Below are 15923 nucleotides of genomic sequence, written 5' to 3' on the forward strand. Positions count from 1 at the left end.
AAGTCTTCTTCTGTACTGTTAATCTCTGTACAACACTTTGTTCTTCTAGCACACTCGTTATACTTATTTATTCTTTATTTGCATTTTTGGTTCCATGAAGAACTTTTAACGTCCATGGAATCATTCCTTTTGAGAACTGTTCCCTGAAAATAAAACTTAAAAAACAACAACATTGGAAATGTAATTAATATATTTTAATTCAACTAGTTGCTTGAGCATTTTCATTGTTTAACTTGATAAAATCAAAATAAGTAAACCTAAAACTGCAATAAAAATTAAGTTACTACAATTTTAACTGAAATTAAAAAGAAAACGGAAAATACAAAAATAAAAAACACATTCAAAATATTAAAATATTCTAAAATAATATTACTTTGGGGAAGTTTTTCAGAGTGAATCTCTGCGATCACTAATGTTGTGTGCTTCTCTGGCTGAGATCTGAAGTCTCTGTAGCAGCTCTCGCTCCGTTTTGGGTGGTTTTTCACATTTCCACACCCAGCATGTTTCTGGTAGACCTGCTTTTGTCCTCACTTCGCTCTTTTGGCTTTATCAGGTTTAACTCAACACCTCGCTCATTGAGCTTTCATAATGGAGAATAACTGTGTCTTCTTTCCTAATGTCTCTGCTTTTGTCTCCTTGAGCATTAGGTGAGCTCCTTCACACATGTATCAAATGGTGTGGTCTTCCCACATCTTCTTCTGTTTCTTCACTGGCTAAACAAACACGGTTTCACATTGCTTAACACATCATACCCAAAACATCAGAGCAAGTCTGCTTCAGCATCGACTGTGTTCCTTTCCAATAGCTAAAATTAGTTTGCGTTGTATTAGTTAGTGATTCTCTCAACATCTTATTGATGCATATCATACTCCTCCCACAGAAAAAAAAACATAAGCTAGATTTCTTTAATCTCTTAGACAGCAAATGGACTTTCACTTTTCAGATGTTTCTTCTAGAAGAAGGCACTGGTAATTTCATGCATCTCCTCGAATGTGAAGATTTTATCCAAAACTACAACCTAAACACTTGTTCCAAAGGATAGATAGATTATCTATCAGTTTTGTATTATTGCACAACATAAGCTCTGTGACCAGCAGAAGTTTAGGATTCTAACATGTTGAGTTCATCATGATCTTCACAAACCATCATGACTTTAGACACTAATGCAGTCACTAGAAGTAAAAGCTGAATGATCTACATCACCACCGTTATCCTTCTGAAACTCTTTAGTCTGTATTTTCAACAGTTTTCCTTGAAAGTTAGAACAGTTCATAATTACAAACACAATGAGGCTGTGAAAGATGAGTTCACCTGTTCGATATGAAGATGTTTAATGCACATTTCACTGCTTTGCCTTTTTCTAGACAAGAAAACCGTTCTGCTGTATAATGAAGCAGAACCCCACCGATCTGAGCTTGTCTGCAGTTTTGGTGAGCGTGTTCTGATGTTGTTTGTGAGGAGAAGTGGACGTGTCGTCTCTGAGGGGGTCTGGGTCATCACTGACCACAACACTTCTCAGTTTATTGGGTCTGTGATGGCAGCTAATGTGTTTATGAGAGTCCAGGTGTGTGTCTCTGATCTACTGGATGTGATGAGCAGTGTTGAGGAAAGTTACTTTTAAAAGTAATGCATTACAGTGTTGTGTTACTCCCTGAAAAAAAAGTAAGTAATTATGTTACTTAGTTGGTTTTTATGAAAAATAATGTGTTACGTTACTTTTGAGTTACTTTGTAAATCTGGGCAGGGCTTGCTTGTTTGTTTTTAATATAAAAAAGTTATTCTTTGACAAACGTCCTTTCACACCAAAAGTGAAGTGAATACGCCTCAGACTGAAGGGCATTATTATCGTTATTAGTATGTTTGTCTTGAATCATCGAGGTCAGCAGCAAAGACACTGTGATTGAGTGTTTACTGTTGTCTTTTTGCATTGACACACTATTTTCTTTTTTGATACTGTAAAGCTGCTCTATTGTTAAAAGCACGAGACAAATAAAGATGACCTGACTTGACAGTGGTTAATAAAATGGAATTAAAAACATAATTGATATTTGACTTACTTAGCATATTTAATTATTGCAGGTTTGTATAATATTCTGACTTTGCATTTGACTGTTTTTATTGATTCTGAGGAACACTGAATGTGTTTAAACAGCGTAAACATATTCATATTTAGTCTAGAACTACAGTGAGATCATGTTCACACACAACTCTCTGAACTTATTCCTGATCTCTGTCACCATGGCAACACCAGAGCTGTCACTCAACACATGGAAACAAAGTAGTGAGTTACTGATTTGAAAGAGTAACTCTGATATTTCCTTTTTAAATGAAAAAGTAATGCATTACTTTACTAGTTACTGAAGTATTCTGTCACTGTCTGTGTGTTTGCTCTGTCTCTGGTTAGAGCAGCTGGTCGGGATGTTTTGGGATGTCGTAGTGTTTGTTAATCACACAGTGTCCTCTCCTCTTCTGAGCTCTGGCTTTCATTTATTTCACCTCTCCTCGAGGTCTCTGCTGAAGTTGCTGTGCCCCTGTTTTAGTTTGATGTATAATGCTGCTAAGGATGAGTGAAAGCGATTAGTGACTGAGATTCATCAAAATTATATTTAGCCATTTAGAGATTAGCCATTTACAGATAATTGTGCCCAGAACTGTCCGTTCCGAAATCTGCAGGTTTGTCAATGGATAATAAGCACTTATTATTATGATGATGATTATTATTATTATTAATTTTATTTTACATTTTCTCTGCCAGTCAATTTATCTTAATAAGAAAATAAAATAAAATAAAAACAACACTAATAAACTAATATAAACAGGTAAAAATTGCTAGGAAGAAAATCTGAAGTATGAGAAAGTCTTTATCTTTTTTTTCCATAATAATAATTATTATTATCTCTAAAAACTGATAATTAAATTTTGAACTGTTTCATAGTTAACATTTGTAGTATTTGACACCATATAATATCCTATAGAGTATTGGAATACTATTTTTTTTTTCTTTTTCATTTTATTGTTGTTTTATTTTATTTTGTATATTTATTTTCAATGCCAGTCTATTTATATTTTAAAAATAAGCAAACAAATGCATTTCATACAATTAAAATAAGAAATAAACCGGTATTGGGCATTTAAACAATTTGTTCTCCTTTAATATGATTCTTATTAAAATAACAAATGTACTTTCCTAGGAGAGTCAGACACCATTAGTATGATGTGATTATGAGTATGAGAGCATCCTCTGACGTGGCTGGGGTTTTTATCTCTATCTGTACAGTTTTTTTTGTTTTGTACAGTTTTTCATCAATTTGCTCATAAACAGTCCAAAATCTTTCACAGCCTCTCAGTCCATCATCCTTCCATCATCCCTCTTAATCTTGCAAAGAACATTTCTCTTAAAAGTGATTTCTGGTCTTCACCATCTGTCCAGCAGCACACAGATTACAGATTTCTGTTTTTATTTTGTATTTTTTCTGAGAATCAGCAGATTAATGCAGATATTTAGTTACTATAAATCTAGCAGGATCTAGCATCACTCATAACTGATGTTAATCTGAAGAGATCAGGAGACTGAACCCAGATCAGCGAGACCGAGACACTTACAGCTGTAATGATAGGATCCCGGCAAAACAGATTCGGCAGAAGTTAGTGTGCGATCTGGAGAGTGTCAACGGATTGATTTTACAGCGTGGAGCTTTGTAGCCAATCACAGCCATATCTGTTGATTTGTGGAACACACTGGCCAATCACAGGCTTTTACATCGATCAGATTCAGAGTTTTTGTTTCTCACACTCACGAATCATCTTATTGTAATATGATTATAATTTATTTTAATGTGGGATTGTGGAATAACTATCTTAAATTGAACAGCAAAAGAAAGGACAAAATAGATGAAAAGCACCTTTAATAATTTACAAAAAATGCTCAGAGATAGATTCTGGATGCGGGCCTGTCACGTTTACACACACACACGCACGCATGCACGTGCACACACACACACACACACACACACACACACACACACACACACACACACACACACACACACACACACACACACTCACACACACACACACACACACACACACACAAAGAGAGAAACAACACTCCTAATTTTGTATTTTATTGAGCAAATATCTATGAAAAATCATGTAAAGACACAAGCGTTGTGATATTAGACTGATATTAGAAATATTGCACATCCATCTCTCAGATCAGTAGCTCTGTATTGCACTGGAAGCTGAGATGTCTGCACAATTTATGGAGCAGAGATCTTTCTGATATTTAGGGATATGAATGCTGTGTTTATGATGCTGAAGATGAACATCTCAGCAGCTCGACAGCATCCTGACAAACTCTGTAAGAAGAAGAGAAGCAGAAGAGCTGTTGTCACCTGTGTGTGGAGGAAGTGTGAGCATCTATACGTGTGTCATCGCTCACCTTCGAAATCGACCGTGCCGTCGCCGTTATCATCCGCCTCTCGGAGCACGGCTTCGATCTCTGTGTGGTTCATGTGTTCTCCCAGTAGTTTAGCCATCGCGCTCCTCAGCTCCTCGGAGGTGATCGAGCCGTCTCCGTCCATGTCAAACTGCAGACCACAGAAGACCAGATGCTCAGAATGCAGTGCTCAGCACCAGACACAGCTGAGGTTTGTCTCTTACCTCTCTGAAAGCGTCTCGCAGCTCCTTCACTCCAATCATGCCGGCCGTTTCAGCCAAAAGCTTCGGCGCCATTAACTCCACAAAGTCTTGGAAGTCCACCCGTCCTCCCACTGAGAGACAGACACAGAGATCTGAACACTGCACGCAGCTCACAGAGATGCTGATGATAACACGTACGGTTCATGCTGATGTTCTGGCCCAGCTCGATCAGCTCCATCTCCGTCGGCATGTAACCCATCGTCCTCATCAGGTTCCCCAGGTCCTTACAGCTTATTAAACCATCTTTATCATTATCGAATTCATTAAACGCCTCTCTCAGCTCTGAGAACAAGAAACAGGGTTCATACAGTTCTTCTTCTTCTTCTCAGTAATGATAATAATAACAACATTTCTGCAATGTCCACTAATGTTTGTCCTACAGCTCTTCAAAGCATGTGAGTATATGTCTGTGAAATAATGTGAGTTTGTTGAAATGAAATGATTTTTATTGGTTCGATGCATACGTCAGTGTAAGCTTTGACATGAGATGATAGGAGGTTATATTCCAGAGGACAGGTGTGTTTACCTTCGATCTCATCATCTGCCAGCTCTCTGTCCTGAAAACCAAAAGCACAGGTCAAGTGTGTTTCCCGTCGTCTGCACGTCTCTCTCTGTTCAGCGCTCTGAGATTAATCTAAAGCCTGTTCTGATGGTGCTTTTTAAAGCACGTTTCATGTGAACGGAGGGTTTACAGATTAAAACTTCACCTGATCTACTGCGGTTGATTATGATTATGATTATGTGTCTGTCTGCTGAATCAGGACAAACACAGACAGTAATTAATACAACGCAAATCCATTAATAATTATCTTCTGATTGCACACATAAAAACAACTACAATTAAATACAAATATTTTAAATATATGTTTAAAAATATTTTTTTTAAACTTTTTACGAAATACATAAATTATAATGACTAATGATCTTGACTGTTCGTAAAATGGGATGTTATAAATACAACATAGATCTAGTAATGAGTAAATATATTTACATTTTTTTGTAAATATATATATATATATATATATATATATATATATATATATATATATATATATTAGACATTTTTGTTTTATTATAAAACTAAAGTAATGAAAACATAAAAAAACATAATTAAAAATAAAAAGGATTTAAAAAAGAAAAACATGTAATTTGTCTCAACTGTTGATTAAAGTGTGATAATGTGAAAAATAAACCACTAATTCACTAACTGAACATTTCCATTTTTCATTTAGACACTTGTTTAATAATAAAACTAAACTAAAAAACGCAAACAAACAAACAAATAAATACATTTCTACAAACATAAATTGTCAACTGTGTTCATGAACTGGGATGATGTTATAAACTAATAAACATAAATCCATTACTTACATTTTTTTAATGGCACATAATTTCCATTTTTTTTCTTCCTACAGTATATATAGACTTTTGTTTAAAACTAAAAAGAAACTAATACAAGTCAACTGCAAAACATAATAAAAATAATTAACAATTCTATTTTCATACAAATTTACATTTGCTAATAATAATAAATAAATAAATACATACATAAATAAATGCCATGAACAAAAATGTTGTGTTGTCTGTGTTTAAGCAAATATCTTGTAATGACTATAATGGCGAACTTACGATTTTTGCTCGGCGTAAGAAGATGCACGCAGTCATATCTGAGTCCAGAGCTATTGTGACCTGACACTGTGATGTGTTCAGTGCAGAAGAACACAGAGTTACTGATCTATGCGATAAACTCTTAGTGGACTCATCAGCTCATTACACATTAAATGCATTCAAGTTAAAGTAGAGGCATATCGTTTTGGAAGATGAATGTTAAAGTGTGCTTACCCTCCTGGAGTCTGGAGCGGTGTGTGTGGCTTCAGGAGCGCGTCGCTTCGCAGGACTTTAGTCTGCTGTGTGTGAGGGAGGGTCAGACTGACATCTGGACACTGGACAGACTTAGACTCAGCTCCTGACCACACACTCCTGTACTAACACACTCCTGCTCATTAACACACACACAACACACAACACACACACACACACACACACACAAAGCACACACACACACACACACACAACACACACACACACACACACACACAACACACAACACACACACACAAAACACACACACACACACACACACACAAAGCACACACACACAACACACACACACATCACAGGGGTACTGCTGTTAACAAGAACTAAAAACCTAATAACATTTTATTACTTTAAATAAAAAACAGCTGAAATACGGTATATAAAAATAAACTTCTTTTATTTCAGAAACATTTCTCATCTTCACTTAATTTAAATAAATACAACTTAACATTTATATAGATATATTCACAGTTTTTTTTAGATTGCTAAACACCAGTGAGCACAACTGGAGTCACATGTGCAAAACTCTAACTACAATCTGCACAGCAGCAGTTCATGTGACCAACTCTAGTTCGTTTTTCATTGCTTGAACACAGTTTTCAAACCTACACACTTATCCCACACCTTTAACCACAACCTGCACAACACTGTGGATTTACAGCACTTTGTTCAAATGCTAACACACTGCTGTCAAAACTGTGAAGCACACATTCAAAACAGAAGAGATTTCAAACACTGCTGATTGCAATTTCAGGATTAGCCCCTCAATTATTTGTTCGAATTACAGTATTGTAGAACGTTGTTATCCGGTGATTGATGTGGCAACAGGTGAATACAATCAGAGCAAATCACATAAAGGACTCGTGAAAAGGAGGTGCATGAGATGTAGCAGCGGCTGTGAGGTGGGTGACTTGTGGGGTTACGTTTGGCTGTCTCTCGGGGACAATAGGTCCTCCGGAGATGAAGATAGTCAGTTAGTTAGACTCCGGTGTGTGTGAGTGAGTTGAGCTAGGAGGGAGGGGTTAACTATTAGAGTCACCATCACCTCGCGGGATTGTTGTTTGGCGTTTTTGCCCGACTGTCACGCTAACTTATGAATGAGGCTATAATTGGACTTGAGTGTTTCCCCCGCTTCTGAAGGTATATGGACTAGAAGTAACGGTGAACTTCCTCCCCGTCTCCGATTGGAATGATTTCCCCCTGACGGTCTGTCGTGACTGCTCTCTACCCCATGGCTGGGTCCTGTAAACCGGGGGAGAGGGAAGTGTTTTAATTTATTCCTGTGTGTATGAGAGAATGAATGGTGAGAGTGTGTGAAGGGCGATCGGTATAAGGAAGGGGGGTCGGGGAGTATAGGGACGGAGTAACACGTCTTAATTATGTGTGTAGTGTAGGTTGACATGAGGTTTCCAATAGGGGGCACCATTGTATTAATCTATTGCATTTGAAGATTCACTGTGTGTGTTTAGATGAATTGACGTGGGGATTGCGTGTCATCCCGTGCCTTTTTCCTCTGTCCCCATACTCGTACCTGTGCCTTTATTTTAGAAGCTTTAGAATTGTAATAAAAGTGTTTTCTGTGGTACAATGATTGTGGAGTCTTATTTTTGACGGACATAGACTTAAATAAGGTTCATTACACTGGGGGCAGCGGTGGGATTACTGAAATCTGGTTGAACTATTTTGTAGTCTTTTGTCCGTCAAAATGTCAGAGCCACAATTAGAAGGGGCGAGTGGTTCTAATATTGTGCCTATAATAGATGTGGAAACTTCCAGGCAGTTAAATGCCGCGCCTCGCCCCGTCTTTATGCCTGAAACGTTTACGGGAACTGGGCGTGAGTGGTCGGATTGGGTTGACCAATTTGAAATGGCTGCGGGAATTAACGGGTGGGACGATGAATTAAAATTAAAATTTATGTCCTTGTTGTTGTCAGGTCGTGCGCGTGATATTTATTGCGGTTTACCTGAGGAGGCTCGACGGAATTTTACTCAGTTGAAGGCAGCAATGGGTAAATGCTTAGAGCCGTGTGAAAGTACTGATTGGAATCGAGTGAGTTTTTCCTCCCGTAAGAGACAGCCAACTGAAACTGTGCGCGAGTTTGGTAATGCTTTGAGACGTTTAATCTTCAAAGCGTATCCTTCTGTAGATAGTACAACTAGAGATTTACTGGCCCGAGACCATTTTATTGCACACGTAGGTAGTGCTGATACACGTATTCATCTGCGCAGTGTTAAGCCAGCCACTTTGGAGGGGGCAATTAATTTGGCGTCAGAATTGGAATTAATAAGGGATCTGGAACGAAGTGTTACTCCCCCAAATGCGAAAGTTTGTGGTGTGGTAAATGAGAATGTGGGAGCAGCAAAAGAGGCACAAATTCAAGTTTTAGTAACTATGGTGGAAGGGCTTCGCCAAGAAGTTAAAACTTTGCAGACTACTGTTAAGATGTTACAAGACTGGACCTTGAATACATCTAGATCAGTCCAGCAATTAGATCCCGTTAATAGGCGTGATACTCGGACTTCAAAAATTGATAGTGCTAGAATGGATTTGCAGAACCATGACAGAAGTGAGCAGAACCATGACAGAAGTGAGGCTTGTTGGGAGTGTGGGTGTACTCGTCATTTTAAAAGGGATTGTCCATATGTGTCGGGAAATGGGAGGGGGCGGGCACGGTAGACCAGGTGCCCGCCCCTGTTTGTTCTGTGCCTAGGTTGGGGGAGATGGGTCAGTCTCGGCCGGGAACAGTTGGGGTCTATATGTTTGGTAAGGTGGGGGGTGTGGAGACCCGTTTGTTGGTAGATACTGGAGCACAAGTGTCAATTGTACCGAAGCAGTTTTGGAGGGGGGCCACTGGGGGAGTAGGTGAGTTGGTGGAGTACAAGGGCAGCTTGTCAGTGGCAAATGGGGAGAAGATGGAAGTGGTAGGCCAATGGACAACTACTTGTCAATTTGATTCTTTGGCTGTAGTATCTGATTTTTTAGTGGCGGACATTAACCCTGGAGAAGTGTTATTAGGCAGTGATTTTTTAGTCAAATTCGGTGCAAAATTGGATTTGGATGAACTATGCTGCTATCTCATGGGAAAAAAAATTAAGGTGCAATTGCAAGCTGATTTTCAAGTTTCTCCCCTGCCTGTGGTAGTTCGGGGAGATACAAGGATACCCCCACGCAGTGAAGCATTAATTCAGGGTTCAGTCGAGGGAGCGCCATCTGGAAGGATTATAGGTATGTTGGAGCCTGGTTCTTCTTTACCTCGTCATTGTGATGTGTTGGTAGCACGTGTAGTGTGTTCAGTGACGGGTGGGGTTATGCCAGTGCGTGTTATTAATGTAACTGAGGAAGCCCATACTCTTCGTGACGGTATGAAAATTGGGGTTTTGTCCACAAATATAGAGGTAGGGGAAGGGGCAGAAGAACTGGAACAAGGTGGGGGTGTTAAGACTGCATGGTCTGTTGATGCCCTTATCTCCTATCTTGGCTTGGACTCTAGAGGTTTCGATGCAGCACAAATGCAGGCTATTGGCCAAATATTAGAACAGTATAATCAACTTTTTAGTACAGGAGATACTGACTTGGGTAGGACGCACTTAGTTAGTCATCGGATTGACACAGGGTCTGCCCCACCTATTAAGATTGCCTCTCGCCGAGTTCCACTCCATCTACAACAGGAAGTGACTGATCACATAAAACAAATGTTGGATAATGGCATCATTCAGCCTTCCTGTAGTCCCTGGTCCGCTCCAGTGGTACCAGTTAGAAAAAAAGATGGTAGTTTACGTTTTTGTATTGACTACAGGAAGCTAAACGAGGTTACACAGAAGGATGCTTATCCTCTTCCAAGAATAGATGATGCCTTGGACAGTTTAACAAATGCTGGCTGGTTTTCTACTCTCGACCTGGCCAGTGGATACTGGCAGGTTTAAGTTGACCCCAATGATAAGCCAAAAACTGCTTTTATAACACGACAAGGCCTGTTTGAATTTAATGTTTTAAGTTATGGCTTGTGTAACTCTCCTTCTACTTTCCAAAGACTGATGGATCTGGTTTTAGCAGACCTTCAGTGGACTACATGTCTGGTATATCTTGATGATATAATTGTTTTTGGAAAAACGTTTCAAGAACATTTGGGTCGTTTAGAGCAAGTTTTTAGGAAGTTACATGGGGCTAACTTAAAGGTGAAGCCATCCAAATGCAATTTGTTTGCGAAACAGGTGTCTTATTTGGGGCATATAATTTCAGCCGATGGTGTAAAGGCTGATCCATCTAAGGTGGAAGCTGTAAGGGGGTGGCCAGTTCCTAGGAACCAGACTGAGGTGCGTGGTTTCTTGGGACTGGCCTCTTATTATCGTCGTTTTATAGTTTTGCTGAAATTGCCCATCCATTGCATCAATTGACTGAAAAAGGCAGGAAATTTCACTGGGGAGATGATTGTCAAAGAGCTTTTTTAGCACTCAAGTCATGTCTTACATCTGCTCCAGTTTTGGCCTATCCTGATCCCTTAAAACAATTTATTTTAGATACCGATGCTTCAGATGATGGAATTGGTGCTGTATTATCCCAAGTAGAGGAAGGGATGGAGAGAGTAGTAGCCTATGCGAGTCGGGCCCTTACAAAGCAAGAACGCAAGTATGCGACCACCAAAAAGGAATTGTTGAGTATGGTGACTTTCACAAAATATTTCAAACATTATCTTTTGGGGGCAGAGTTTGTATTGCGGACCGATCACAATTCCCTGAGATGGTTGCATAATTTTCAAGGAATCGAAGGACAACTTGCTCGTTGGTTAGAACAGCTATCCAATTTTCAGTACAAGATCGTTCACAGACCAGGCAAACAACATGCTAATGCAGATGCTTTATCTAGACTTCCTGCTCTGAATTCAGTTTCAGAAATGCCTGGCCAAGTGGGACAAACTGTTAATGGGGGGACATGTCCTGTTAGAGTGGTGCAGGTGTCTAGTTTGAGTGTAGGGGCACCACCTATAGAAAGTTTGGATGATGACTTGATTAGGCTGCAAAGGGAGGATAGGGAGTTGGGCCAATTATTGCACTGGCTGAGTAAGGCTCCCGAGGAGCGTGGGATGATAGGAGACCATCCGGAGTTGCGAAAATTTGCAGTAGTGTGTGATCAGCTTCAGGTGCAGGACCAGTTACTGGTGCGGATTCCGCCGCATAATTCTGATGCAGTTGGTAAAGTACAGGTGGTACTTCCAAAGTGTCTGGTCTCAAAAGTCTTAACAATGCTGCATAATATGGTAACGGGTGGTCATTTAGGTGTGCAAAAACTGCAGGGCAAGGTTAAAGATCATTATTATTGGCCAGGGTGGTTTGCTGATGTGAGGAGATGGTGTAGTGAGTGTTTGGATTGTGCCTCACGCAAACTTCCAGCTCGAAATCCTCAGGCCCCCCTTTGTCCTTCAATTGTTTCTCGGTTCTATGAGCGTGTTGCTTTGGATATATTAGGTCCACTTCCTGAAACTATGGATAAAAACCGTTATATCTTGGTGGTGGGGGATTACTTTTCGAAATGGACGGAGGCTTTTGCTTTGCCAAACCAAGAAGCTCGATCTGTTGCCAAAGTCTTTGTTGAAGAGTGGGTGTGCCGTTATGGTGTTCCTCGGAGTCTCCACTCTGATCAGGGACAGAATTTTGAGTCTCTTCTTTTTCAGGAAGTATGTCGTTTATTGGAGATTAATAAAACTCGTACATCACCTTACCACCCTCAGTCAGATGGGCTCGTTGAACGTTTTAATAGGACCCTGCTGGCCATGTTGTCTCTCTTTGTGGATGAGAACCAGAATAACTGGGACTCATTGTTGCCTTATGTCATGATGGCATATCGTAGCAGTGTACATGCAACCACTGGCTTTACTCCCTATAAAGTAATGTTTGGGAGAGAGATGGTATTGCCTGTGGATGTAATGTTGAACGTGAATTTGGAAGAAGCTTTTGATTCCCCAAATGAATATGTGCAACGCATGGCTGAGACTCTATCTACTGTGGTGGGAGCTGTACAGCAACATCAGTTACAGGCTTCTGCCAGACAAAAAAAATATTTTGATTTCCGGGCCCAGGTACAGTATTATGTGGAGGGGGAGCTTGTCTGGGTCCGGAATAAGGCCAGGAAAAAAGGGGTGTGTTTTAAGTTACAGAGAGCTTATAAGGGCCCTTTTAAAGTGATCGAGCGATTGTCTGATGTGTTGTACCAGATACAACTTATAAAGGGGGGCAAAACGGTAGTTGTTCATTACAATTGTTTAAAACCATGTGTGTCTCAATTTGTTTCAGAGAGGGTGGAGGGGAGTGTGGAGTCTGCGTAACTGCCACAACAGCAATTGGTGGATCAGCCGACCCTTCAAAGAGTGCCTCTGGGGGTATCTGAGAGACCACATCATACAAAGGGACAACTTGGCTCTGTAGGAGAGAAGGGTGCACTTCATCGAAATGATTTGTTGATGTCTCCAGTGCAGCAGTCAGAATCATCGTTGGAGTTGGCAGCTGAATCGGTAGATGATGGTGGACGAATGATGGAGGATGACATGGCCCCTTCTATAGAGACCTCTCGACCTGTACGACGTAGGAAGTTACCGACCTGGGCGAAAGATTATCATTTTGACTCGAGGACGAGTCCTCCTGAATTAGAGGGGGAATAGTGTAGAACGTTGTTATCCGGTGATTGATGTGGCAACAGGTGAATACAATCAGAGCAAATCACATAAAGGACTCGTGAAAAGGAGGTGCATGAGATGTAGCAGCGGCTGTGAGGTGGGTGACTTGTGGGGTTACGTTTGGCTGTCTCTCGGGGACAATAGGTCCTCCGGAGATGAAGATAGTCAGTTAGTTAGACTCCGGTGTGTGTGAGTGAGTTGAGCTAGGAGGGAGGGGTTAACTATTAGAGTCACCATCACCTCGCGGGATTGTTGTTTGGCGTTTTTGCCCGACTGTCACGCTAACTTAAGGAGATGAATGAGGCTATAATTGGACTTGAGTGTTTCCCCCGCTTCTGAAGGTATATGGACTAGAAGTAACGGTGAACTTCCTCCCCGTCTCCGATTGGAATGATTTCCCCCTGACGGTCTGTCGTGACTGCTCTCTACCCCATGGCTGGGTCCTGTAAACCGGGGGAGAGAGAAGTGTTTTAATTTATTCCCGTGTGTATCAGAGAATGAATGGTGAGAGTGTGTGAAGGGCGATCGGTATAAGGAAGGGGGGTCGGGGAGTATAGGGACGGAGTAACACGTCTTAATTATGTGTGTAGTGTAGGTTGACGTGAGGTTTCCAATAGGGGGCACCATTGTATTAATCTATTGCATTTGAAGATTCACTGTGTGTGTTTAGATGAATTGACGTGGGGATTGCGTGTCATCCCGTGCCTTTTTCCTCTGTCCCCATACTCGTACCTGTGCCTTTATTTTAGAAGCTTTATAATTGTAATAAAAGTGTTTTCTGTGGTACAATGATTGTGGAGTCTTATTTTTGACGGACATAGACTTAAATAAGGTTCATTACAGTATGTACTTTTAGTTTAGTTTTAGTTTTTTTTCTCATTACTGTAATTCCACAAATTACTACAGACTATTGAAGCAAACTGCTAATTTTAATTTACCTTTTAAGAATTGTTATGTTCTAAAAATGTAAATAAATCATGTGAAAGAATGTCACTCCTTTCTTGGAAGAAAATATGACTTTGTATGAAGTCACTGAAATTGTTCAAACTGTAAAGATGAAAAGTGAGTATTTTCTGTATTGGTGTTTGATGCTAGTGTTTCTCCTCTCGGTGTGTTACGAGTGACGGTGTGTGTTATCTCAGCGAGGGTCGTGTGTGGTGTTTCTCCTCTCGGTGTGTTCCGAGTGACGGTGTGTGTTATCTCAGCGAGGGTCGTGTGTGGTGTTTCTCCTCTCGGTGTGTTCCGAGTGACGGTGTGTGTTATCTCAGCGAGGGTCGTGTGTGGTGTTTCTCCTCTCGGTGTGTTCCGGGTGACGGTGTGTGTTATCTCAGCGAGGGTCGTGTGTAGTGTTTCTCCTCTCGGTGTGTTCCGAGTGACGGTGTGTGTTATCTCAGCGAGGGTTGTGTGTGGTGTTTCTCCTCTCGGTGTGTTCTGAGTGACGGTGTGTTATCTCAGTGAGGGTTGTGTGTGGTGTGTGTGTTTTCTCAGTGATGGTGTGTGTTATCTCAGCGAGGGTCGTGTGTGGTGTTTCTCCTCTCGGTGTGTTCCGAGTGACGGTGTGTTATCTCAGTGAGGGTTGTGTGTAGTGTTTCTCCTCTCGGTGTGTTCTGAGTGAGTGTGTGTGTTATCTCAGTGAGGGTCGTGTGTGGTGTTTCTCCTCTCGTGTGTTGCGAGTGACGGTGTGTGTTATCTCAGCGAGGGTTGTGTGTGGTGTTTCTCCTCTAGGTGTGTTCTGAGTGACGGTGTGTTATCTCAGTGATGTCGTGTGGAATTTTCGGTGTGTTCTGAGTGACGGTGTGTGTTATCGGTTGTGTGTAGTGTTTCTCCTCTCGATGTGTTCTGAGTGACGGTGTGTGTTATCTCAGTGAGGGGTGTGTGTGGTGTTTCTCCTCTCGGTGTGTTCTGAGTGACGGTGTGTTATCTCAGTGAGGGTTGTGTGTAGTGTTTCTCCTCTCGGTGTGTTCTGAGTGACGGTGTGTGTTATCTCAGTGAGGGTTGTGTGTAGTGTTTCTCCTCTTGGTGTGTTCCGAGCTACGATGTGTGTTATCGGTTGTGTGTAGTGTTTCTCCTCTCGGTGTGTTCTGAGTGACGCTGTGTTATCTCAGCGAGGGTTGTGTGTGGTGTGTGTGTTATCTCAACGAGGGTCGTGTGTGGTGTTTCTCCTCTCGGTGTGTTCTGAGTGACGGTGTGTGTTATCGGTTGGTGCAGTGTTTCTCCTCTCGGTGTGTGTTATCTCAGTGAGGGTCGTGTGTAGTGTTTCTCCTCTCGGTGTGTTGTGAGTGACGGTGTGTGTTATCGGTTGGTGCAGTGTTTCTCCTCTCGGTGTGTGTTATCTCAGTGAGGGTTGTGTGTAGTGTTTCTCCTCTTGGTGTGTTCCGAGCTACGATGTGTGTTATCGGTTGTGTGTAGTGTTTCTCCTCTCGGTGTGTTCTGAGTGACGCTGTGTTATCTCAGCGAGGGTTGTGTGTGGTGTGTGTGTTATCTCAACGAGGGTCGTGTGTGGTGTTTCTCCTCTCGGTGTGTTCTGAGTGACGGTGTGTGTTATCGGTTGGTGCAGTGTTTCTACTCTCGGTGTGTGTTATCTCAGCGAGGGTCATGTGTAGTGTTTCTCCTCTCGGTGTGTTGTGAGTGACGGTGTGTGTTATCTCAACGAGGGTCGTGTGTGGTGTTTCTCCT

General features: G+C 41.2%; 1 protein-coding gene across 2 annotated transcripts; it reads right to left on the reverse strand.

Moving 5' to 3' along the window:
• Positions 1 to 4108: 4108 nt before the first annotated feature.
• On the reverse strand, positions 4109 to 6696 carry LOC132122562 (calcium-binding protein 5-like). Of its 2 annotated transcripts, XM_059532937.1 has the most exons (7): positions 6544 to 6696; positions 6331 to 6396; positions 5228 to 5258; positions 4840 to 4983; positions 4663 to 4772; positions 4442 to 4589; positions 4109 to 4358 (listed from the first exon to the last, which is right to left on the reverse strand). In XM_059532937.1, exons 2-7 carry the CDS (start codon positions 6364 to 6366, stop codon positions 4330 to 4332), a joined length of 498 nt encoding a protein of 165 aa, XP_059388920.1. In that variant the 5' UTR covers positions 6367 to 6396; positions 6544 to 6696; the 3' UTR covers positions 4109 to 4329. The 2 variants fall into 2 exon arrangements, with proteins under 2 accessions (XP_059388920.1, XP_059388921.1); XM_059532938.1 differs by lacking the exon at positions 6544 to 6696 and having other exon boundaries at positions 6331 to 6418.
• Between the last annotated feature and the right edge of the window lie 9227 nt (positions 6697 to 15923).

Source organism: Carassius carassius, chromosome 40, assembly GCF_963082965.1.
Source record: "Carassius carassius chromosome 40, fCarCar2.1, whole genome shotgun sequence".
NCBI lineage: Eukaryota > Metazoa > Chordata > Actinopteri > Cypriniformes > Cyprinidae > Carassius > Carassius carassius.

Bases quoted from the DNA above. Each gene is read 5' to 3' on its own strand.
- LOC132122562 (XM_059532937.1), bottom strand. From the start codon at position 6,366: ATGACTGCGTGCATCTTCTTACGCCGAGCAAAAATC. The intron at 4,590-4,662 runs GTAAGAGACAAA...TGTGGTCTGCAG, and splicing joins TGCGAGACGCTTTCAGAGAG to TTTGACATGGACGGAGACGG. The intron at 4,359-4,441 runs GTGAGCGATGAC...TTCTTCTTACAG, and splicing joins CGGCACGGTCGATTTCGAAG to AGTTTGTCAGGATGCTGTCG.